The 27,187-nt window shown below is 53.2% G+C and overlaps 1 protein-coding gene across 1 annotated transcript in view; it reads right to left on the minus strand.

Annotated features, from left to right (window-relative positions):
• Positions 1-208: 208 nt before the first annotated feature.
• The window catches only part of LOC133353807 (adhesion G-protein coupled receptor G6-like), a 91,406-nt gene continuing 64,427 nt past the window's right edge, over positions 209-27,187 (minus strand). Inside the window, 15 exon segments of the mRNA XM_061570231.1 lie at positions 209-4,895; positions 8,673-8,822; positions 9,794-9,877; positions 10,885-11,165; positions 11,344-11,443; positions 13,012-13,280; positions 14,092-14,216; positions 15,117-15,214; positions 15,854-15,890; positions 17,991-18,119; positions 18,387-18,512; positions 18,833-18,968; positions 21,764-21,938; positions 23,340-23,404; positions 24,973-25,096. Of these exon segments, the coding sequence (XP_061426215.1) occupies positions 4,879-4,895; positions 8,673-8,822; positions 9,794-9,877; positions 10,885-11,165; positions 11,344-11,443; positions 13,012-13,280; positions 14,092-14,216; positions 15,117-15,214; positions 15,854-15,890; positions 17,991-18,119; positions 18,387-18,512; positions 18,833-18,968; positions 21,764-21,938; positions 23,340-23,404; positions 24,973-25,096 (1,916 nt within the window). The 3' untranslated portion in view covers positions 209-4,878.

The raw sequence follows: 27,187 nt of genomic DNA on the forward strand, positions 1-27,187 counted from the left end.
AAGTTGGATCAACGTAGAGCCAAGGTAGAGCCAACTTAGAGCCATTGTTGAGCTAATGTAGGGTCAACGTTGGGTCAACGTAGAGCCAACGTAGAGCCAATGTTGAGCCAATGTAGGGTTAACGTTGGGTCAACGTTGGGTCAATGTAGAGCCAATGTTCATGTGGTTTTTGAAATTTTTTTTTGTAAATTTCGCCGAGGCCAGTAGCTTTTCCTTCTTTAAATATTTTAATGTCATCGACTCTGACTTCTCACACGTCATCCTCTTAAGTTATACAGTACACATACACATATATATGGTCAACAGCAGAAAACAAAGATACCTAACATCTGCATCGTTCTCCGACATATTGTACGCAATATTTTACCGCAATCGCGAGTCCGCGCATTACGCAGCACGGTAACGAATGCAAGCTGGACAGGGGGTCGGGTACATGCGACACGACGATCAACCGCAGCAGGAATGTACAAGGCATGCTCCAAAACTTAAAGGCGTCCTTCAATGCTGTAGTTTGAACTGGTCATCGCTCAATCTTGATTTGAAGCTTTCGTGACTGCAGGAATCCATACTCTTTGGTTCTTTCGGTAAAGTCACGTGGGTAGAAAGTAAAAAATAAAATAAATCACGACGTTTCGGGTTCAACACAAGCGTCCGTCATCAGGTTGGAAAACATGTTTTAAAACAGTCTGCATCAGCAGCAGACCATCCTTTCCCACCTGATGACGGACGCTTGTGTTGCGCCCGAAACATCGTGATTTTTTAATTTTTATTTTATACCTACGTGACTTTACCGAAAGAACCAAAGAGTTATGGCCAGCGCTCACCAACGCCGTGGCAGCGTCTCCCGAGATTCGTCACGAGGCTACTCACGAAGCCGTCCGCTCCACCGGCTCGCTCACTCGCCAACCTCCACATGAACTCACGACCAATGCTGATCAACTCACCCGTCATTCGACAGAGAGAGAGAGAGAGAGCGCAGTGACAAGAGATTACGTGCAGGGCACCCACCGTGCCACCTCTCATGAAACGGTCTCTGAAATTACACGTTTCCTAAGCTGGGAGAGGGAGGATGGGTGCACTGTTGATTCCCACAAAGTGGTACTCACTTTTTTTGCCCCGGCAGGGATGATGGGCTGAGTCGACCCCAACTCTGGCTTGGGATTTGAACTCACAACCCTTCCAGCCGGCAAGTCGGCAGCCCCGACTCGGCTGCCACTCTCAACCGTTGCCGTTTTTCAGAATTCCGACGCGGGGATTATCGGGAAGTTGCTAAAATCTTATCGCCTACAAATGGCTACGCGGCGTTACTACTCGGCTAATAACTCGGAAGAAGAACAAAATAAAAACGACGTACGACAGGGCATGCGCATCATTAAATATAATACATTACCACAGTTACATTTACAGCATGCATTCTCCGGCGATGGAACGCAGTGGTCAGCAGTGGTTATGGAAAAGTCGAGCTGCGTGGAGTGCATTGTATTTAGAGCTTTTTATACAAGGGTCATACACAACATTTAAACATCACGACGGCCTCAGTTTGTCGAACGTCTGCTGTTGGTTATAGCCGCACTTTCTTCAAACGCAACGAAACAATTTTGTGCTACCAGGCAAGGCCTACTGAGCTATGTAGCTCATTTTCAGAGGCGTCCTGGCCACAAATAATGGCCCAACGATGTGGCTTGTCATCGTGTGGGCATTTAGAGCAGCCAAATCATCTAAGCACACACGCTTCTAAATGGAGTGAAACAAAATCGGAGGACCCAGAGAAAAATTCACACGACCTCGGAGAGACAGAGAGAGAAGACATGCAAACTACAAATATACAGCAGGTGTCAGGGTTGGGATTGAACCCATGACCTCCTGCATACCAGGCGAGGGACATTAACATCTTTGTACCACTGCACATCCGAGCCGTGCCGGCGTGGCTCATCGGATCAGGATGCGTCCAGTTTTTTTTCCACTACAGGAGCCGAGCCGAGCCGCGCCGCTGACGTGACACCAACGAGTGAGCGAGTCGAGACGCGCGTGCGGGGTCGACGCGGTGAAGCCGCGTGCTCACAGTGTATCAAACCCGTCCCCTCCTGGCCCTGCTTGGCCCCAAGCTAAATTCAGATTGCCTTGCGCTTTGGTTCCGGCTCGGCACGGCAAAGAGGCAGTCGTGGGGGAGGGAAAGAAAAAAACATCCGTACCAAGAGCGGCCCAACGGCTCCAGCTTGGCTCGGATATGCCAGTGGAGAAGCGCTATCAGCGGAAACACGCGTGCTGGCTCGCGGACCGACCAGCAGCTCTTCCGCAAGCAACGGGGAAAGTGGACGGCGTCGCACTTCGATGGTTTCTGCGTCGGCACCGCCTGCCGCCGTTCGCATCGCGATGTTGGTGCAGCGCAGAGAGCCGGCGGCAAAAGCGGCCTGGACGCGAATTACTCTCGCATGGTGGTCGCTGCAACTCGTTTGTGCCGAATCACGACACTTGCAGCCCACCTGGAGGCGATGATTCTCCCAACGCAGGTGCCAATGATTTGTCCCGTTGAGCCTCACCGAGTTTCAAGGGTCAGATTTTCTTTTTTATTCCAAGAGAAGTTGCTGCTCACGTTGCGATGTTTGGCGTTCCACGCGCAAACGAGGCGTTTTAGTGCTCTTCGCGCGGATTGAGGCCGGAGAACTGGGAGAAAACGTAGCACTCGCGCTGCCGACTCTACCTCGGCACACCTCGCAGCAGCCCCGGACCTACAACACCCGGCAAGCCCCTGGTGCGTGCCCTTCCACCTACTTGTGTACCCCATCAGGCTCAAGGCCTCTGCGATGAGATGGGGGTGCATTTGAGGTGGGGGAGGGGAGGGAGAATGGTTCATGGGGAAGCCTCACATTGATTTCCTAGCCCCATGGGGGTCCGTGCCATCCAAGTTACACCACCACTTCAAATCAAGATTACACCACCACTGTTTGGGAGGTTAGGCAACAACACAAAATAACTGACCTTGCATTTAAGTTAAAAGCGCTTTAACGGGGGGGGGGGGGGCGGGGGGTTGGGGTGGTACAATAAACAAATTCTCATCTCCCTACTCTGGCTGGCATTGTGCTAACGTTTGCTGAATTTCCACGCAATCTGGGAGGAAGATTTTAGCAGCGCGTCCCAAGTGGTGGTGGTGGTGCAGCGTTTCTGCCGCTAACGACTCTGCCATCTGTTTTCAATTTGCGCCGATGAGTCCCGCTTCAGCGGAATGTCCCTAAATTGAAACCAATTGGCGGCAACCATCATTACGATAGGCACAGACTCTGAGCAATTATCACTCTCCAATTATCATCGCTGGGCAGTTCTCGTTTCGAGCCATCGTCAGTCATTGAAGGCGTTGCTAGAAACTCCATATGCCTATGGGCGGGACCAGATTTTAATAAAAAAAATATCGGAGTACTGGACGATTGTTTACTTCCCACCAAATGGCGAAACTTCATCAATTGAAACTCATTTTACCGACCCTGTTAGAATGATGATGATGATGATGACTATCACACCATGACGATGATGACGACGATGATGACAGTGATGATGATGACAACGATGATGACAGTGATGATGATGACGACGATGATGACAGTGATGATGATGACGACGATGATGACAGTGATGATGATGACGACGATGAAAGTGATGACGATGACAGTGATGATGATGACGACGATGATGACAGTGATGATGATGACGACGATGAAAGTGATGACGATGACAGTGATGATGATGACGACGATGATGACAGTGATGATGATGACGACGATGATGAAAGTGATGATGATGACGACGATGATGACAGTGATGATGATGACGACGATGAAAGTGATGACGATGACAGTGATGATGATGACGACGATGATGACAGTGATGATGATGACGACGATGAAAGTGATGACGATGACAGTGATGATGATGACGACGATGATGACAGTGATGATGATGACGACGATGATGAAAGTGATGATGATGACGACGATGAAAGTGATGACGATGACAGTGATGATGATGACGACGATGATGACAGTGATGATGATGATGACGATGAAAGTGATGACGATGACAGTGATGATGATGACGACGATGATGACAGTGATGATGATGACGACGATGATGAAAGTGATGATCATGACAGTGATGATGATGACGACGATGATGAAAGTGATGATGATGGCGACGATTATGACAGTGATGATGATGACGGCAATGATGAAAGTGATGACGATGACGACGATGATGACAGTGATGACGACGATTATGACAGTGATGATGATGACGGCAATGGTGAAAGTGATAATGATGACGATGATGACAATGATGATGACGACGATGATGACAATGATGATGACGACGATGATGACAGTGATGACGATGACAGTGATGATGATGATGATGACGAGGCTCAATTAACTCTTGCCAGGAGTTGAACTCATGACCTCGGCAATCGCGGGCGCGGTGCTTCACCGAGCGAGGCGTCCACCCCCGTTACACTACGCTAGCTCGCTCGCGAATATTTACATATATTTGTAACAAGCACAGCCAGAGAGGAGGGGGGGGGGGGGGAGGCGAGAGTCCTTCGCCGCTCCTCGCGAAGTGACGAGGACCGTGTGAGAAAGTTGCGCGGCCGTCACCGTGGCGACCGGAAGTCTAAGCGCCTCCGACCGACGAGAAGCGGCTCGTTCCTGGATGTGCCGAACGAAATCGCTGGTGCTGGAGGTGGCGGTGGATGTGGATCGGCGGTGGATGTGGATCGGCGGTGGATGTGGATCGGCGGTGATCCCGAGTTCGTCCCTCACGTTGTGGCGATCCTTCGTAGGGGGCTGCTGTTTGTGGAATAATCTGGTCCTTGTAGAGTCGACGGAAATTGCATCAGCGCGGGCTTTCGCCTGGAAGGGAAAGAATAAAACACGAATCAAATCAATTCATGTTCACGAAATTCTCATCGCGCAAGTCTACCGCGAAGGTGTTACGATTCACATATATAGTCTGCAGACGGTGCCCATGTATGGTTAATGCGCCCACAGCATTATCCAGGGCGGCCGCGAGGTCCGAACCACGAACATCTGCAACGAGCCACGACGCGTGCGTCACCGCCACGCCACCGAATACTATTACATTTTCTCACTTTCACCTTCCGTTGTTCATAATCATGTTCGAAAATGGAATTTTAAAATGAAAATGCCTTGTCACGCGTCGTCAATCTAGCGTCATGGCAAGAGAGTTTAATTTGACCTTTGATATTGAAATACAAAAAACTCCGTCTCTTCGTGTCGAGCATAGCCAAAGCCAATTTCGCTGGTGAACAGGGACGTCTGAATAAATATCCAATCGCGCATCCCACCACGGCGCCTGTAGCATCACAGTGGGGCAACGTTGATCCCACTCTGCCCCATTGCATCGCACACCCGCAGCATCAAATCTGGACAAAAGTTGATCCCACTCTGCTCTGTTGCATTCAATGCCTCCTGCATCAAATCTGAGCAAAGTTGATCCCACTCCGCACCATTCCATTAAACACCTGCAGCATCAAATCTGAGCAAAGTTGATCCCACTCTGCCCCGTTGCATTCAACACCTCCGGCATGAGAGCTGGGCAAAGTTGATCCCACTCCGCCCCGTTGCATCGCACACCCGCAGCATCACAGCCGGCCAAAGAGACAGCGCTGGACGCCCTCTTGGGGTTGGAGGACCCAATGTTTTGAGGCCACGCGATCCCACCGCGAAATTGGTAAGGTTTGCCACTTAAACAATTTTGTCCGCACGTCCCGTGGTGTCTTCACGTCGTTGTTGTCCATGTCCCCAAGTGGCGACGCGGTGGTGACCACGCTGCACCGCGAAGCCGGCAAAAACCCCGAGTTCGATCCCCCCCACCACGGCGACCCGAAGGGTCAAAGGTCAAACGCTCCGTCGAGTCAAAACGTCTTTGTTGTCGTTGATCGCTCGCGCGGATGAGACGATATGCGCCTCTCCAGTTCTCTCCCGTGGTTAAAGTGACTGAACTTGAAACTTAAAACGTGGCCATCTCGTGGCGTTCATGTGCTATCGATGGGCCTGTTAACCCTTCGGCGGCGCCTCTCGCCTTCCCGCTACAGGACAGCAAGACTAGAAACACAATGACCCAAAAACGTACAGGGTTCTGCAGGAGGAAGGCGATAAGGGAAATGCATCCACTCTTCCAGCGAGACTGTGACAGCAGGCTGGAAAGGATTGCATTTCGCGGCCTCATCATTTCACAATTCGCCATCAGAGGGTACCGCACGCGGGGGTAAATGCGCCGGTTCTGTCGGGGCCGTGTTTTTTTACGATTCCTGCACCCGGGAGTCAAATTTTATTGAGCAAATGGGTTTCAGCCACTGCCGGTTCTGCTGTGATTTGGAGCCCTCGGTGCCATCAGGACTCACGGCCTTCTCTGATCCTCACAGCCCCCCACTGCCTTTATGTTGCACGGGGGGGGGGGGGGGTGGGGGAGACTGAAGGTAAATGACTGTGAGCGCTCATCACTGGCAGCACGTACACCGTGATCAGGCACGACAACTCAGTACGGTGTCGGCGGAGGGCGATGGGAGTTTTTTTGCCTGACCGATGCGAAGCAGCCCAACCAATATAGAAGGCTGTTGGACGACCGCCGTTTGGTCTATGGAGTGTGCAAACCTCGGCTCGTCACGTGACCTACGCCTGCGATCTGATCGGAAGTTATCCAAAACAAAGGTTGTTTTGGGCTGGATCACGTAAATCTAAATGTGTTGTTAAACCCACCACCACCTGACACAGCCAATTGGTAAGGTTTGTCACGTAAACAAAACGCGGCAATTAGTTACTAATTCAGCACTAACCGGTGTGTTGGAGAGTAAGTCCACAACATTTCCAATGCGAGTACGACGTTTCGCCGGCGATTATAACCAGCTTCCTCAGGCGATAACCAGAATTGTGGAGAATTCCTCCTGTGTTTTGGTCTTAAATAGATGGGTTAAAGGCGATGTTATCGCTGTGGGCCTATGAGGTGCAGAGGGGGGTTGATGTTGTCATATAAATTACAATGCAAGACGTTAATGGGAGAATATGCCCTACATATTACTGGTTTGGCTACTCACAGTTAATCAACATGCATAATGTATGCACATTGTACATAATGCATGCACATTATGTATGTACATTTTGTTCATCTAAGAGTATGCATAGAATATGCAGTGCCTGATCTTGGCTGCTCACAGTTAATCAGCATGCAGTGGTATGCTCGTTTGTTACGAGTTAGTTTGTTACACACCTCCACAGCAGCTATGTACACATGAAGTTACGGTTAATCTAAGAGTGTGCACAGAATAAGCAGCGCATATTATCGGCTGCTCACAGTTACTCGACATGCAATGGAATCTTGATTTGAAGCTTTCGTGACTGCAGGAATCCATGCTCTTGGGTTCTTTCGGTAAAGTCACGTGGGTAGAAACAATAAAATAAATCACGACGTTTCGATCGCAACGCAAGCTTCCGTCATCAGGCGGAAAAAAAATAAAATCCAGCGGTAGAACTGCGGTCGAAACGTCGTAATTTCTTTTATTTTTCTACCTACGTGACTTTACCGAAAGAACCAAAGAGTATACAATGGACTTCTGTCTTTTTGTTAGTTAGTTAGTCATCCACCTTCCACATCTCCGACTACCACGGATGGCAGCAGCCATATAGATATTAAGTCACATTTACTCGACGTATGGTGACCTGCCTAGGTATGCCATTGAGCGGTGTGTTGCTTATTCTTGGTTCTTTTGGTAAAGTCACGTAGAAGGGAAATAATAAAATAATAAAAATAAAACTTTATAAAAATTCTGACGACGTTTTGGTCACAACGCAAGCAAGCCGTCCTCGTTGTGGCCGAAACGTCGTGAGAATAATTTTATTATGTTTTATTTTTATTATTTTATTATTTCCCTTCTACGTGACTTTACCGAAAAAAACAAGAATATGAATCCCTGCAGTCACGAAAGCTTTAAATCGAAAGTGTATTACTTGATTATCGGCTTCCAAGCAGCATTTCGCCTGTAGCTATCTGAATGGTTACAGTTATTTTTGTTTCTCTCAATTTCAATATATTCTCTAATTAATCTTGGCTAGTCTTAACTGGTTTTACACAAAATCTCAACATTACTAAAATCAATTGAGTGTCCTTGTTGGCACGCGTATTCTGCCACGGCTCACAGTTGTGCGTTGGGATTATTTAATATTTCTTTGGTGTTATTACTGATCATTCATCCCATCTGACCAACATAGCATTTGCCAAAGCAGCAATTAATTCGGGACACCTTCTGTTGATAGCTTCGGTAATTCATCTTTAGCACCAGATACTAGTTTTAGTTTTTTATGTAGCATGTCAAATCTCTCTCGGATTTTTCGCCTTCTTTTGAAAGACCTTGCACTCACCGCAGAGAACTGTAACGACACAACCGCACTCTACGATAGCTGGCGCCAAACTGTGCCACACACGCCCTCCCTCCTGCATGGCCTTGCGGGAGCCTCGGTACCCATGAAGCTGTTTCATTTTATTTACTTCCGACGGCGTACATCATCAGCACGGGAAAGGGCTAAGCCTCTGCCCTTGACTACCGTCCCGTGGCCCTGCCAGGGCTCTGTACCGACGACCCTCGCAACACGGACGCCTTGCACCACACCCACCTATTGGCTTGACCGAGTTGTTGAGGCTCGTGACGTCGGTCTGCTCGGTGGAATGAGACGTGCCGCTGCAGTGCGACAGCCGCTGTTTCTGCTTTCGCGTCAGCAGCAGTGTTGACCTGTTCCCCGAGGTGTACCTCATTTTTCCATCAGCTGAGCAGACGGACGGACGGAGGGAGGGGTGGGGGGGATGGAGGAGTGTTGGGTGGGGGGGGGGGCAAAAAAGAATCGCGTAAACTTTATCTGAAAGCCTCGGTTTCTGATTAAAACCGTTTCGTAAACCGTCATCACGAAAACTCCGGTCAGCCTGGCAGCGGCAGCAGCAGCGGCTTTTAGCTAACCGTCGAAAAAAGACGGTCACTGCATCGCACGCTTTCAAGATGCGCTTCTGCGGCCGTCTGGAACGCTCTTCCTTCCGATAATAGGAAGCCACCAGAGCAATGATTTACAAAATTTAAATTGGAAAGTAATTTCTTTAGAAGTGCTATTCGTGTTAAGTTTATTGTCCTTCCCCCGCACCTCCGATTAGCGCGGTTGGATAAGCACGGTGCGGAAGAACAAGTTGGCCATACATGCATAATGCATCTCATCTCTCGTGTTGCGAACCACAGTGTGTGCCAAAGGGCAAATTGCCTCAAGCCGATGCTCCAAAAGCACCGCTCCCCCAACGTGGCAGTTACTCACACGCGCTGATTAATCTCTCAACGAGCGCGGGGGCCGTGCTGGTGGCAGCAGCGGATGCCTCCAAGGGAGCAACGCCAAAGCTTGCGGCGTGCCTCGGCGCAAAGGGGAAGGGAGCACCTGTTTAACACGTGGCAGGCTTTCGCGACCAATATTATTCATAATCAACGTTTTTGGGTTTAGATCGCGTTATTTATAAATGTGTCGTAACCCTCCACCACCCGACACGGGCCAATCAGTAAAAAAGTGTCACGTTGACAAAAGACAAATACCGGAGGACCCGGAGAAAAAACCCACGCTGCCCCAGGAAGAACACGCAACTTCAATATTTACAGCAGGCGTCAGTGCCGGGATCGAACCCACGACCTCCTGCATACCCGGCGAGGGAGTTAACATCTCGCCGCCGTGGCTTGGCGTGGGACGCGCAGGGCGCGCGCACTTACAGTATTTCCCGCAGCAGAAGAACTTCTTCCACTGGTAGCGAACGTTCTCCCGGAGCGCGCAGTGGAAGATGAAGATCATGAACCCTGGCGGGGTGGGGTGGGGGGGGGGGCACAAAACCAAAGAGGCACGGAACGTCAACGGCGCCATTCGGGTGCTCGCTCCTCGCTCGCTTCCCACTCCTCATTTGCTCCCCGCTCACTCCTCACTCTCCACTCACTCCCCGCTCACTCCCCGCTCACTCCACACTCTCCACTCACTCCCTGTTCACTCCCCGCTCACTCCACACTCTCCACTCACTCCACACTCTCCCTGCTCACTCCCCGCTCACTCCACACTCTCCGCTCGCTCTCCGCTCGTTCCCCGCTCCTCGATCGCTCCCCCCTCACTCCACACTCTCCACTCACTCCACACTCTCCACTCACTCCCCACTCGCTCCCTGCTCGCTCCCCGCTCACTCCACACTCTCCGCTCGCTCTCCGCTCGTTCCCCGCTCCTCGATCGCTCCCCCCTCACTCCACACTCTCCACTCACTCCACACTCCCCGCTCACTCCCCGCTCGCTCCCCGCTCACTCTACACTCTCCACACTCTCCCCGCTCGCTCCCCGCTCACTCCACACTCTCCACTCACTCCCCGCTCGCTCCCCGCTCACTCCACACTCTACACTCACTCCCTGCTCGCTCCCCGCTCACTCCCCACTCACTCCACACTCTCCACTCACTCCCCGCTCGCTCCCCGCTCACTCCACACTCTCCACTCACTCCCCGCTCGCTCCCCGCTCACTCCCCACTCACTCCACACTCCCCGCTCACTCCCCGCTCGCTCCCCGCTCACTCCACACTCTCCACACTCTCCCCGCTCGCTCCCCGCTCACTCCACACTCCCCGCTCGATCTCCGCTCCTCGATCGCTCCCCGCTCACTCCCCACTCCCTGCCAGGACCGGTTCAGATAATCATCACCGGTGACGGCCATGAACTGGAATCGAACTCGGGTCGCCGGGGTTCGTAGTGCAGCGCGCTACCCGCTACACCACCACTCCCCAAGCACACACACACGCTCGCTCCACCGCCGCCCGCAAACCCCGACCGACCTTGCAGCGTGTTGAAGATGATGAAGAGGTAGATGAAGGCGAGCTTCTGGGGGCCGAAGCCGAGGAAGGCGAAGGCCCAGGTGATGCCGAGCAGGAAGGTGAGGCTCACGCTGCCGCGAAGCTCGCGCGCCACGCTCGAGTGCTTCTCCTTGCCGTGCTTGCGCTTCTGCTGGCAGATCTGGCGCAGCACCACTACGAACATGCTCAAGTTGAGGCAGAAGACGAGGCAGAAGTAGCCGGCCACCGCCACGTAGAACACCACGTCCAGCCGGATCCAGCAGCTGCGGGGGGTAGGGGGGGGGATGCGACGGGAGACCAGGGTCAGGTTATAATGCGGCACAGCTAGCAGCACACTTGCATCACAGGTCACGTGAGGCACAGCCAGCAGCACACCTGCATCACAGGTCACGTGCAGTGTAGCTACTGGTGCCTGTGATTCCGGGTTCTCCGGGCACTTACAAGTCGTCTCTCTCTCGATAGTTCGTGGAATTGGTTTGTCCTTTCCCGTAAACATCTTGTTGTATAGCCAGCAGAATCGCAACGACAACGGCCGGGACGCCTGCAAGGAGAAGACGCAAACACACGGGGACACAAAAAAGACAATGATCCCCCGTATAGCCTGTAACAGACTGTAGGGGCAAGTGCTGTGAGCGAGCGCCTATGAAGGCCAGCAAAGCACAGGAGGGGGTGGGTGGCCAACACCACGCTGGGCCGCCTTTGTCTCCCCAGTGGTGAATGTTTACACATCGCACCAGGTACTCATTTGAGGTTGAATCGACCTCGGGGAGGCCCAGGAGCGGTTCAAATATTCATCGCTGGTATTGGCCGTGAGCGGGAATTGAACTCGGGTCGCCGGTTTCGTGGCACAAATTACTAACGACGACACTACCACTCCCCAGAAACACACAGAGACACATAGACAGAGACACACACACAGAGACACCTAAAAAGACAGACATAGAGAGACACCCACAGACACTTTCCCCATTCCGCTGCCACTCACCCCACCCCACCACCACTCACCCCATCCCTCCACCACTCACCCCACCCCACCACCACTCACCCCACCCCACCACCACTCACCCCACCCCACCACCACTCACCCCATCCCACCAACACTCACCCCACCCCACCACCACTCACCCCACCCCACCACCACTCACCCCATCCCACCAACACTCACCCCACCCCACCACCACTCACCCCACCCCACCACCACTCACCCCATCCCACCAACACTCACCCCATCCCACCACCACTCACCCCATCCCACCAACACTCACCCCACCCCACCACCACTCACCCCACCCCACCACCACTCACCCCACCCCACCACCACTCACCCCACCCCACCACCACTCACCCCACCCCACCACCACTCACCCCACCCCACCACCACTCACCCCATCACCGCGGCCAACTCACCCCATCCCACCACCACTCACCCCATCCCACCACTACTCACCCCACCCCACCACCACTCACCCCACCCCACCACCACTCACCCCACCCCACCACCACTCACCCCACCCCACCACCACTCACCCCACCCCACCACCACTCACCCCACCCCACCACCACTCACCCCACCCCACCACCACTCACCCCACCCCACCACCACTCACCCCACCCCACCACCACTCACCCCATCCCACCACTACTCACCCCACCCCACCACCACTCACCCCACCCCACCACCACTCACCCCACCCCACCACCACTCACCCCACCCCACCACCACTCACCCCACCCCACCACCACTCACCCCATCTCACCACCACTCACCCCATCCCACCAACACTCACCCCACCCCACCACCACTCACCCCACCCCACCACCACTCACCCCATCCCACCAACACTCACCCCACCCCACCACCACTCACCCCACCCCACCACCACTCACCCCACCCCACCACCACTCACCCCACCCCACCAACACTCACCCCACCCCACCACCACTCACCCCATCTCACCACCACTCACCCCACCCCACCACCACTCACCCCATCCCACCAACACTCACCCCACCCCACCACCACTCACCCCACCCCACCCCACCACCACTCACCCCACCACCACTCACCCCACCCCACCACCACTCACCCCATCACCGCAGCCAACTCACCCCATCCGACGATGCAGAACTTGAGGATGTAGTTGCGCACGTAGGTGTTGAAGACCTTGACGACGGCCAGGTAGAGGTGAACGGCCTCGAGGCCCATCCAGGTGAAGGATGCGAGCAGCGAGTAGTGCAGCAGGGCGCCGGTGGCGACGCACAGGCCTTCGATGTTGAACCACGCGATCCACGCGTCCAGCATGAACAGCAGGTTCAGCAGCAGCAGCGCTGCGCACAGGTTCATCAGGATCTTGGACGGGTGATCCGTGCGGATTTTCCTGCAAGGGAGGGTGGTTCCGCAGATCGACATCGCGGTGGTCACGGCCGCAGCCACGTTGTGTTCACTCCGCGCCTCTCTCAGAGCCATCCGTGAGTGCTGCTATAATAATTATTAGCGGTGATGAAACAAAGAATAGGCTTACCCTTTCGGGCAATAGTACACCAAATAAACACCGATCTCACGGTGACAAGTCTGAGTTAACCACACATGCTGCTTGTGGTAAAACATCGGCAACAAACACGAGGTGAAAAAAATTTATGTATTATCCTTGGGACTGAGTGGCCTGCACCAGAGACGAACATTCTATGGGTTGCCTTTGGCCAGAGGCAGACTAGGACTACAATAATAACAATAACAACAATAACGGATGATCTTCTTGGTTCTTTCGGTAAAGTCACGTAGAAGGGAAATAATAAAATAATAAAAATAAAACATAATAAAATATTTCTCACGACGTTTCGGCCACAACGCAAGCAGCCATCCTCAGGTGAAAAACAGGTCTGTCTTTCCACAGCGTCTGTCTTTCCGACAGCCCTGTCTGTCTTTCCACAGCGTCTGTCTTTCCGACAGCCCTGTTCTTCACCTGAGGACGGCTGCTTGCGTTGTGGCCGAAACGTCGTGAGAATATTATTATTTTTATTTTAATTATTTTATTATTTCCCTTCTACATGACTTTACCGAAAGAACCAACAAGATGAATCCCTGCAGTCACGAAAGCTTTAAATCGAAAAATAACGGATGACTCGATTTGCCCTGCTTATATGAACACTCGGCTGGGCGCGGGGGGGGGTGGATGGATGGGGACTCACTCGAAGGTGATGTAGGTGACGAGTGTGATGCCGAGGAAGATGGTTGAGAGGCCGGAGCCGATGTAGGTAATGAAGCTGAGGGACTTCTCGATCGCTTCCGAGTATTTTGGGCCCGGAGAGAAATCCTGGTCGGGCAGAAAGAAACAAGACGACGCGGCGACGCACACGACAAGCGGAATCAGAATCTTTATTTGGGCCGCCGGAGGAATCCGGTGTAAGTGGTGGTGCTCGTTTTTCACAGATGTACAATTGGTGGCGGGTCAGCGGGTTACAACGACAAGCATCCGTAGCATCAGAAGGAGATGCGTTTTGAGTTGACAGTGTATTAGTGGAACAATTTTTTTTATTCTGAAGCTTCCTTCATACTTCAAAGCACTATGCAAAAAAAAAAATCTGAATCAGAATCAGAAGTTTATTTCTCCAGTAAAGCCCATTGAGTTATGAAGCTCTTTTTCGATAAAATCCAAACGAAATTCAGTGAAAATTTATAATAATAACGCCGCTTTTGGCAGAAGGGCCTCTACGACAGCGAGCTCTAGGACACCCTCTCGAGACGATGCTTCGGCCCGCCTCTTTCACGCCGGAAGAGGTGGGAGTACCCACGGAACGTCGGACATCGTGCCGAACAACACGCAGAAACAATTGGGGGAAAAAAACCCACGTGGGAGAGGTGGGCAGCAGCACCGCCACCGAAGAGAGATCCTGCGCAGTGGTAAATCATTCATCATCATCGTCGTCGTCATCGTCGTCATCATCATCGTCGTCGTCATCGTTGTGATTACCGTTGTCATGGTCACGGTCGTCATTGTCGCGGTCGTCATCGCCGCGGTAACGCTCGTCATCATCACGGTCATCGTCGTCATGGTCGTCGTCATCGCCCACCACGGTCCTTATGGCAACGGTCGTTGTCGTCGTCGTGGTCACGGTTGTCGTGGTCACAGTTGCTGTGGTCACGGTCACCGTGGTCATCACCACACGACCGCTGCAGCCACGGTAACGAGGCTGTCCGCGCACGCCAGCCTCACCAGCAGCAGAGCGAAGTGCGTCAGGTGGTTGCACTGGCACAGAGTCACGTTGTGGTCGGAGCCGCTGGGCACGGCGATGCACCCATTGCTGTTCCAGTCTGGCCAGGGGCAACACCACAGGGCATTCAAGTGGCATGTCGAGTTGATGAAAAAAAACAATGGGCTTGACTCTTTTTTCCGGCAATAAAACAGGAGGTGTTAAGATGTTCGAACGCCGTTCCCTGCATCCCTTAAATCCGCTGTACCCCCTTCACTGATGTCCTTCGGCGTGAAGTACCGGGCTCGCGTTTTGTTGCAATGAGAACACACATACACATATATATATTAAACGTGTTCGAACACCAAAAAGACACCTAGCGCAAGGCATCATCAAGTCTGCGTTAGCCACGCATCATGTTTTTGGAAAGACATGCAAACAAACGTGCTTTGGTAATAATCAGAAGATTGATTTATACTGCAGGAATCCGATGAGCTATAAAGCTCTCCTTTCACAGATCTTTGCATATGTCTTCGAAAGCGATTGGCCTACACCTTCAGGGCCTTGCGTCGCCACTGGCGGCTAGGCCGCAGAACGAACGAACGCCGGAAAGGCGAACGCCACAAAGGCGTCATGGACATCGTCTCCCCAGGCGAATACCGGATTCACGTTGGAGCCAGGAGCAGGGAGAATTCGGACTTCGCAACAAACTCTTGCAAGCAAGAGAGAGAAAAAGGAGTGTCACGTAAGCCATATTCACCTTTCTTGACGAAGTCCCAGTACACGCACTTGACGTTCTGCAACACAACACAGAGGGGGTGAATCGCAACAGAGCAACGCTGGTCACGGCAACACCACGGGGGGGGGGGGTCACTAAAGTGAGGGGTGCACGTGGGTGAGGACGGTAGAGGGTGAGGTGGGGGTGCTGGGGGAAGGGGGGTATTCCCCCCCCACCTCCAACTCCCTGTACAACACAGACCAATGGTGTCCCATCATGGACCAGTGGTTTCCCAACATGGACCAGTGGTGTCCCAACATGGACCAGTGGTGTCCCATCATAGACCAGTGGTTTCCCAACATGGACCAGTGGTTTCCCAACATGGACCAGTGGCTACCCAACATGCACCAGTGGTGTCCCAACCTGGTTTTGAAGTATTCAAGTTCCAGGTTGGGATATCATTCAGTCCATCATCTCTCCACGGCCGATAAGAAAATTACTACTGTGTAATCATCGGCAAAACGTCACGCTACTCGAATTGTAAACATTGTGGGTTTACTCTCCAACACACCGGTGTGCTGAAGTACCATACCTGTCAATCCCGGATCAGTGCCCTACCTTATTACAGACCAATTCAGACCTTATTGGTCACCCCGTGCCCTACAAATCTCAACGTTCATCCTACAAAGTCCCATCGTCAAGGGAGAAAGACAAACAAATGGACACACTTTATTTTACCCGTATTTAAACGGCTGTACGGACCTGAACACTCAATTTCCCTGTACAAAAATACGGGGTAAACCGGATGGGGTGGACAGGTATGAAGGTTAAATTTCGATTTAAAGCTTTCGTGACTGCAGGGATTCATCTTCTTGGTTCTTTCGGTAAAGTCACGTAGAATGGAAATAATAAAATAATAAAAATAAAATAATTATTTTATTATGTAAAGCATAATCAAATAAAATAATTAATTTATAATTATTTTTTTAATTTTTTTATTTCCATTCTACGTGACTTTACCGAAAGAACCAAGAAAAAGAGGTGTGAAGGTACTAACTAATTGTCACGTTTTGTTTACGTGACAGCATTTATATTTACGCAATGTAATCCAAACTCCCCCCACCCCCCCACTTTATTATGGATGATATTGGTCGCAAAAGCCTACTACTAAACCATGGACCCGTTTTGGAGCAAGTCAACAGTGATTGTCCTCTGGTAGAGACTCAGCCCCGCCACTTGGAGGCGGGATGGGCACCCGAGCCTCGACTGGTCACTCGGAGCTGCCTCGGTCCCCCTGGTGGAGAGTCGCGGCACAGCTCTCGAGGTGAACCAAACCGTGCCCCGTGGAACTTTACTTTTCAACAATCTCGATTGAGAACTTCATTTCTTAGGGGCTGTTTAGTCTGTGCGTCAGTCGATTTGTTCGTAAGTCCAACTTAACTGCTGTCAATTCCAAACACGCTGTACGGCGTGTACACTAAACTCGGGGAATGGCTTTAAAAGTTGTATCATCTCTATTTAAAGCTTTCGTGACTGCAGGGATTCATCTTCTTGGTTCTTTCGGTAAAGTCACGTAGAAGGGAAGAAATAAAATAATAAAAATAAAACATAATAAAATAACTCTCACGACGTTTCGGCCACAACGCAAGCAGCCGTCCTCAGGTGAAGAACATGTCTGTCGATAAGACTCTGAGGACGGCTGCTTGCGTTGTGGCCGAAACGTCGTGAGAATTGTTTTTTTATGTTTTATTTTTATTATTTTATTACTTCCCTACTACGTGACTTTACCGAAAGAACCAAGAAGTTGTATCATCTCCTGTAGATGTAGATGCCACTGGTTCTTCACGTTCTGCAGATGCCACCACCGCCATCTATTTCGCGGCAGTTGAACTTTTGACGCTCAGTCCGAACAGGCAACTGGACATACGGACCAGGTTTGTTCGTATCTCTGAAAGTTCATAAGTCGAATGTCCGTAAGTAGTGGAGTCCTTGCACACACATACACAATCCACTGCACCAACAAATCCAGAAAGCCGAGGAGCTCGCTTCTTCTCTTATGCTGCCCTCGCAGAGACTGAAACTTCCCTGCGTCCGGCCATGCACTTGCAGGGGGTTCGTTCGGACCCCCGTCGTTGCCACAGAGACCATGGGAGGTTAGAGGTTTAGGAAGAGGACCCACCTTTATCATCCCCTCCACGGGATCCAGGGCGCTTTGGTTGGTGTGCCACAGGGTGATGTTGACCGGGTCCTTGAGGTTTGTGATGTTCGCCAGTTTTCCCACGCTCGCCGCCACCACGTAGCTCGACAGCTGTGCGGATACAATGCAACATCGAACGTCGTCGTCATCACTGCTGTCATCGTCATCATCGTGATCTCCACTGTCGTCATCACCGCTGTCGCCACCGTCATCATCAGCCACTGCCGCTGCCACCGTCAGCACCATCATCACCGTCTTTATCAACAGCACCACTGCCGTCATCATCACAATAACCATGCCTCGTTGCATGCCTAAGCAGCAGTCATTCTCTATGCGCTGCTGGAGTGAGGGTGCGCTGCGTGTGGGAGCGCCGCTTGCATTAGCCTGCGGGAAGAGCTTGGTGTTGTTGTAGATGGTGAACTGGGCCCGCGTCGCCATCGCCTTCTGAGCCGGGTCGAGCGAGTCCAGCAGGGAGGCCGGCAGCGACACCGATGTCTCCCCATCCTGCACCAGGGGACAACCATCACCGTCACCGCCATCATCATTGTCACCATCGTCACCGCCATCATCATTGTCACCATCGTCACTGCCATCATCATGGGCGTCACGGTGGCGAGATGTTATATAGAATATTTGGCTGCTATAAATATCCACGTGATAAGCCACTTCTGTCAGCTATCATTTGTGGCCAGGTCGCATCTGATAAAAGAGCTATGTAGCTCAGTGGGCCTTAGCTGGTAAAAAAAAGATAGTTTTATTTTTATCTTGCCTGACCTTTGGCTCTTGGTATGACCTTTGGCTCTCGGTGTGAAGCGACGGCTCACCTTGAACTCCTGCGGCTTCGAGCTGTCGCTCTCGTTCATCTTGGACACGAAGAGCAACAGGTTCTTCGTCGGGAGCGAGATGGTGGAGCTGGGGAAGTCGATCTTCTGCAGCAGGGTGTCCACCATGTGCAGCGCCCTGCAAACGGAGCGAGCGACTTCCGTTACCAAAACAACAACGTACCGCCGTGCGGTACGGGGGAGCTCGAGAGAAGCCTTTCCTCGACGGTACGTTGGGGGCGACTCTCCCACGCCGGACAAAACGCCTCGGAAGTCGTGGGAGACCGCCCGCACCTTACCCACCGCCGCACGCGACCTGCCGATCACGGATCGACCGACCGACCGCCGCGGTGAACCCATTTACACCGCCGGCTGGACCGAGAAAGGCGATTTGAGAAACTTGCACCGTCGAATAAACTGCTAGGCCCCTGACCTACCCCCCCGATAAGATGTATCGATTCAAAATATACACTATATATTGTTTGTAATTAATGTAGGGCCCTATTTAAAAAGCTTGAATTTTCAGAAGCAGCCCCCCCCACCCACTCCAACCCCCCCTTACTCCAAGCCACTGCCCTCCCACCTCACCCCACCACTGCCTCTGCGTCCTCCAATCGAGAATCTTCTTCTTCTCGTTGCTGTCCGGCCGGCTGATGATGTAGACCCAGAGACGACAACTAAGCAAGTTCACATTCACGTGGTCAAGCACCAGGTGGCCGAGCCAGGAGCAGCAAGCGGAGCAGCGTATTGTCGCCGCGTTGCCTCCTTCGTGTTGATGAATCGGGGCGTTGCGTCGCTACACGTTGCGACTACGGGCTTGCTCTGGGTGACCGCAGCCGCCCCCCTCCGGGATGGTGACGCACGCACACACGAACGCACTCACGAACGCACACACGAACGCACTCACGAACGCACTCACGAACGCACACACGAACGCACACACGAACGCACTCACGAACGCACACACGAACGCACTCACGAACGCACTCACGAACGCACACACGAACGCACTCACGAACGCACACACGAACGCACTCACGCACGCACTCACGAACGCACACACGAACGCACTCACGAACGCACTCACGAACGCACACACGAACGCACTCACGAACGCACACACGAACGCACACACGAACGCACTCACGAACGCACTCACGAACGCTCTCACGAACGCACACACGAACGCACACACGAACGCACTCACGAACGCACTCACGAACGCACTCACGAACGCACTCACGAACGCACTCACGGACGCACACACGAACGCACTCACGAACGCACTCACGACCGCACACACGAACGCACTCACGAACGCACTCACGAACGCACACACGAACGCACTCACGAACGCACACACGAACGCACTCACGCACGCACTCACGAACGCACACACGAACGCACTCACGAACGCACTCACGAACGCACACACGAACGCACTCACGAACGCACACACGAACGCACACACGAACGCACTCACGAACGCACTCACGAACGCTCTCACGAACGCACACACGAACGCACACACGAACGCACTCACGAACGCACTCACGAACGCACTCACGAACGCACTCACGAACGCACTCACGGACGCACACACGAACGCACTCACGAACGCACTCACGACCGCACACACGAACGCACTCACGAACGCACTCACGAACGCACTCACGAACGCACTCACGAACGCACACACGAACGCACTCACGAACGCACTCACGAACGCACTCACGAACGCACACACGAACGCACACACGAACGCACACACGAACGCCCTCACGAACGCACACACGAACGCACTCACAGACGCACTCACGAACGCACTCACGAACGCACACACGAACGCACTCACGAACGCACTCACGAACGCACTCACGAACGCACTCACGAACGCACTCACGAACGCACACACGAACGCACTCACGGACGCACACACGAACGCACACACGAACGCACACACGAACGCACTCACGAACGCACACACGAACGCACTCACGAACGCACACACAAACGCACTCACGAACGCACACACGAACGCACACACGAACGCACTCACGAACGCACTCACGAACGCACACACGAACGCACACACGAACGCACTCACGAACGCACACACGAACGCAATCACGAACGCACTCACGAACGCACACACGAACGCACTCACGGACGCACTCACAAACGCACTCACGAACGCACTCACGAACGCACACACGAACGCACTCACGAACGCACACACGAACGCACTCACGAACGCACACACGAACGCACACACGAACGCACTCACGAACGCACTCACGAACGCACACACGAACGCACACACGAACGCACTCACGAACGCACACACGAACGCACTCACGAACGCACTCACGAACGCACACACGAACGCACTCACGGACGCACTCACGAACGCACTCACAAACGCACACACAAACGCACTCACGAACGCTCTCACGAACGCACTCACGAACGCACTCACGAACGCACTCACGAACGCACACACGAACGCACACACGAACGCACTCACGAACGCACTCACGAACGCACTCACGAACGCACTCACGAACGCACTCACGAACGCACTCACGAACGCACTCACGAACGCACTCACGACCGCACCCACGAACGCACACACGAACGCACTCACGAACGCACACACGAACGCACTCACGAACGCACTCACGAACGCACTCACGAACGCACTCACAAACGCACTCACGAACGCACTCACGACCGCACACACGAACGCACACACGAACGCACTCACGAACGCACTCACGAACGCACTCACGAACGCACTCACGAACGCACTCACGACCGCACCCACGAACGCACACACGAACGCACTCACGAACGCACACACGAACGCACTCACGAACGCACTCACGAACGCACTCACGAACGCACACACGAACGCGAGCGAACGCCGCTCACCTCTCGGACGAGTTGGCCAGCGAGCTGGACGGCGCGTCCAGGATGCTGCTGAAGCGAGTGGCGACCATCTGTGCGCCCTTCACGGAGATGGTGGGGCTCTGCTCCAGCAGCGCCATCAGCCCATCCATCTCCTTACTCACGTCCTCCGCCGACTTGCTGTCCATGTTCTCCAGCACTGCGCGGGGGCACGCGGTGGTGGTCGCGGTGTTAGTAGTGGTGGTAGTGGTGGTGGTAGTGGTGGTAGTGGTGGTGGTGGTGATGGTCGTGGTGGTAGTGGTGGTGGTGATGGTCGTGGTGGTACCGGCGGTTGTGGTGGTGACAGTCGTGATGGTGGCAGTAGTGACGATGGTGGCAGTGGTGGTAGTGGTGGTAGTGGTGGTAGTGGTGGTGGTGGTCATGGTGTTTGTGGTGGTGTTGGCGGTAGTGGCAGTAGTAGTGATGGTGGTGGCGGTGGTCGTGGTGGTGACGGTGGTGGCAGTGGCGGTAATGGTGGTAGTGGTGGTGGTGGTGGCAATGGTGGTGGTGGGGATGGTAGTGGTCGAGGTGATGGCATTGGTGGTAACGATGATGGTGGTGGTGATGACAGTGGTGGTAGTGATGATGGTGATGATGGTGATGACGGTGGTGGTGATGGTGGTGGTGGTGGTGGTGGTGATGGTGGTGGTCGTGGTGGTCGCGGTGGCGGTAGTGGCGGCGTTGTTCTCAGTTTGTGTGTCGGTGTCGTCATCGTCAAAAGCATCAGAGGCAATTGTATTAGCAGCAGGAGATTCAGCCGAAGCTTATGATGATGAAGATTATAATCATAATCAGCAAAACTGCAGCAGCATCCTTGGCAGCAATAGCAGCATCAGAGGCATCATCATTATCAGCAGCATCTTTAGCGATAGTAATAGCAATTTCGTTATCTTCAATATCATCATCAGAAATCGTACTACCATTATAATCGTTATCATCACCATCCCCATCATTATAAGCAGCAGAAACAGTATTAGTATTATTGTCATCATCAGCAGCAGCAGTGCAGTAGTAGCAGCAGCAGCACGATGATCTTTTTCTTCCTCGTGAAAATAAGCAGCATCATCACAACACCACCAACACAATGATCACAATCATCATCATCAACAGCATCACCACCATTATCATCACCACAATCAGCATCACCACCACCACCACCTCCATTATCACGATCATCACAATCATCATCAGCAGCATCACCACCATTATCATCACCACAATCAGCATCACCACCACCACCACCACCACCTCCATTATCACGATCATCACAATCATCGTCAGCAACATCACCACCAACTCCACCACCAATATCATCACCGCAAGCAGTCATCAGCAGCATCACCACCACCACCACCATTATCATGATCATCACAATCATCATCAGCAGCATCACCACCATTATCATCACCACAATCAGCATCACCACCACCACCACCTCCATTATCACGATCATCACAATCATCGTCAGCAGTATCACCACCAACTCCACCACCAATATCATCACCGCAAGCATCATGAGCATCAGCAGTGAGTGGTTTGTGAGCGCTGAGTCGAGGCTCACGTGGAACATCACAGACGTCGGCGTCGATCGGCTGCCACGAGGAGGAGTACTCGTTCACCTTCATGCTGAAAGTGGCGACAGACCACGTGTGCGTTAATCACTTAACACGGCACGCGGTTACATTCACACGCCTGGCGTGTCCTTGTTTAACGTTCACACGCCTGGCAAGTCCTCGTTTAACGTTCACACACCTGGCAAGTCCTCGTTTAACGTTCACACGCCTGGCAAGTCCTCGTTTAACGTTCACACGCCTGGCAAGTCCTCGTTTAACGTCCACACACCTGGCAAGTCCTCGTTTAATGTTCACACGCCTGGCAAGTCCTCGTTTAACGTCCACACACCTGGCAAGTCCTCGTTTAACGTTCACATGCCTGGCAAGTCCTCGTTTAACGTTCACACGCCTGGCAAGTCTTCGTTTAACGTCCACACACCTGGCAAGTCCTCGTTTAACGTTCACACGCCTGGCAAGTCCACGTTTAACGTTCACACACCTGGCAAGTCCTCGTTTAACGTTCACACGCCTGGCTAGTCCTCGTTTAACGTCCACACGCCTGGCAAGTCCTCGTTTAACGTCCACACACCTGGCAAGTCCTCGTTTAACGTTCACACACCTGGCAAAGTCCTCGTTTAACGTTAACACACCTGGCAAGTCCTCGTTTAACGTTCACACACCTGGCAAGTCCTCGTTTAACGTCCACACGCCTGGCAAGTCCTCGTTTAACGTCCACACGCCTGGAAAGTCCTCGTTTAACGTCCACACGCCTGGAAAGTCCTCGTTTAACGTTCACACACCTGGCAAGTCCTCGTTTAACGTCCACACACCTGGCAAGTCCTTGTTTAACAGTCAACCGCTCAGAAACCGCATTATAACGGCCACGTTTCCGCGTTATAACGGCACGAGTTACGCGTTTTGCAAAAAGTGTTCGCTCGTGGAAGAACCGCGTCACAGCGAAAACTCGTGACGGCGTGAACAACCACGTGGTAAGCGAGTTTTACCCTGGAACCGAATCTTCACACGCTTCACGGAGTTGGAGGGGGTTTGTCACGTCAACAAAACACGTTGACCTGACTAACCTCACTAATTGGCTGTGGCGGGTTGGTGGTATTGACATGCTCTCACCCACAAAAAAGCCTCCATCATGGATATTGGTCGCGAAAGCCTGCGTGGTAAACCAACGACGACGACGTTTACCATTTACTGGTAGAAACCCACTGGTTCCACCAGCCCACAGGGGATTCTTGTGTCCGTCCGTCCGTCGTGCAGGAAGGGGCTGGGTGGGGAGGGGAGGGTGGGGAGAGTGGGGCTGGGTGGGGAGCGTGGAGCTGGGTGGGGAGGGGAGGGTGGGGAGGGGCTGGGTGGGGAGGGAGGGGCTGGCTGGGGAGGGGAGGGGCTGGGTGGGGGGTGGGCGGGGTGGGGCTGGGTGGGGAGGGGCTGGTCACCCCGTGGTGCCCTTATAAAACTCAACGTTTAACCGACTCACGCCGGCTTGTGCCCGCCCTCACAGTCGGGCATATTTGCGGAATACACCACGCCGCCGTTGACCCTGGCCATTGACCGAGCAACCCAACGTTCCTACCAGCCCTCTCCGCAGGACAATGTGTTACCCGCGTGCAGGGCAAAGCGCGACCTCACCACTGTCGCGAGACGCTCTTGTCCTTGTTGATGGGGCACGCGATGACGGCGGTGCCACCGACGTTCACCGTGGGCCAGCGGAACACCCCCTTGATGTTGACCAGAGTCTCGCCGAGGCAGTACACTGCGGGGCGACAAGCAGGCCGACGCGTCAGGGCGGGTGGGGGGGGGGATAGAGAGCGGTGAAAAACACCGCCGCTCACCGTGGGGGCAGCAAAGCGCGGGCCGGCAGCGCCGGCAAAGTCGAGCGCCACTCCGCTGTTGTAACGCTGTCGTGACGCTGTCGTGACGCTGTCGTGATGCTGTCTTCTTGTTGAGGGACTGCTGCTGCTGCTGCGCAATCTTGCTGTGGTCTGCTCTCGCTGTTGTTTTTTTCTGCCTTGCCAAATCCTGATAAATCGGACTGATATTAGAAGCAGTGATGAATGACGCTCACTGACTTGCTTGCTGGCTATCGTTGAGCGCGTTATGCGTCGTTTGTTGGTCGTAACTCGCTGACCCCGTGCCCATACTGGACACCTGTGGAAAGAGCTTCACAGCTCATCGGATTCCTCCAGTCTAAAGGGCGCCACGGTGGCTAGGAGATGTTAACTACCTCGCCCGGTATACAGGAGGACGTGGGTTCGATCCTGACCCCGACTCCTGTATATTTGGAATTTGCGCGCTGTCCCCGTGCTTGCGTGGATTTTTCTCCGGGTTCTCAGGTTTTTCCCTCCAAATTTAGTATCGACGTCACGCGCTCAGAGTATTTGGCTGCTATGCATTTCCACGTGATGATGATGATGATGGCAAGCCACTTCGTTGAGCTATCATTTGTGTGCGCCAGGTCGCTTCTGAAAACAAAGCTGTGTAGCTCAGTGGGGCTCGAGGGTTTAAATTGAGGATTCTGATGGTGATTCTCTTCCCCTGCAGCGCTGCGCACGGTGGAGATCGCCAACACATCTGCGCCTGTCCAGCCCCAGCGGTGTGAGCGGGTTCACCACAGTGAGTCGAGCGCCAGGTCAAAACAAAGACAAAGATCGCCCAGCCCCCTACCGCGTCGCCTTAATAGACTGTTGGGGCAAGTGCTGTTGGCGAGCAGCACCTATGAAGGCCGGCACGGCACACGAGGGGGTGGAGGGCCAGCGCCACGCCTGGCCGCCTTTGTCTCCCCAGTCTGCAGCAGGTACTCATTTAAAGCTGAGTCGACCTAGGGGAGGCACAGGACCGGAACCCGTTGGAGATAATCGTCGCTGGTGTTGGCCATGAGCGGGCATCGAACTCGGGCCGTCAGGTTCGTAGCGCGGCGTGCTAACTGCTACACTACCGCTCCAACCCCTTAGGTCACACAACTTCTAAACCCGTTGGGCTGTGAGGTCGCCATCTCCTGGCTTGCCAGCGTGCGGCGGAATTAAAAGCGAGGGTGGGTTCACTCCCATCTGTATTACATGTGTGGAAGGGGTTTTGAGGGTTTCCCCACTTTGCGCGCGTGGGTTTTGTCCGGGTGCCTCTGGTTTTCTTCCCGTGTGTCCAAACGCTCATGGACGGAATTGGCCAAAACATCCTTATACGGTGCCACAGGCCGCTTAGGCAAATTGGTGGCGCCAACTCCGGCTGCCCTCGCCGTTCGTCCACGATTGCTCCCGTGCCTCTAGATCTCGCGACAAACTGAGCGCGCGTTACAAATTTGCGCGCAGATCTATTCGGTCCAACACACCTGAACTAATCTATACAACTAAAACTTTTACTTGACCAGATAAGGCCCACTGAGCTATCTAGCTCTTTTGTCAGAAGAGACCTGCCCACAAATGATAGCTAAAAGAAGTGTCTTCTCATGTCGATATTTATAGCAGCCAAATACTCTAAATGCGTGATGTTGATTCTAGAAGTGAAGGAGGTGAAAATCGGAGGACCCAAAGAAAAATCCACTTGACCACGGGGAGAGAAAGACACCGCAGACTCAAAATATACAGCAGCAGGCGTCAGGGTCGGGATCGAACCCACTACCTCCTGCACACCAGGCGAGGGAGTTAACATCTCCTAGCCATCGTGATGATGACAGAGAGACACAGCAAACTCAAAATATACAGCAGCAGGCGTCAGGGTTGGGATCGAACCCACAACCTCCTGCACACCAGGCGAGGTCGTCAACATCTCCTAGCTACCGTGATGATGATGAGAGAGAGAGACACGCAAACTCCAAATATACAGCAGCAGGCGTCAGGGTCGGGATCGA

The sequence above is a fragment of the Lethenteron reissneri genome, chromosome 6 (genome assembly GCF_015708825.2).
Source record: "Lethenteron reissneri isolate LAM-NWPU_2019-01 chromosome 6, ASM1570882v1, whole genome shotgun sequence".
Lineage (NCBI taxonomy): Eukaryota > Metazoa > Chordata > Hyperoartia > Petromyzontiformes > Petromyzontidae > Lethenteron > Lethenteron reissneri.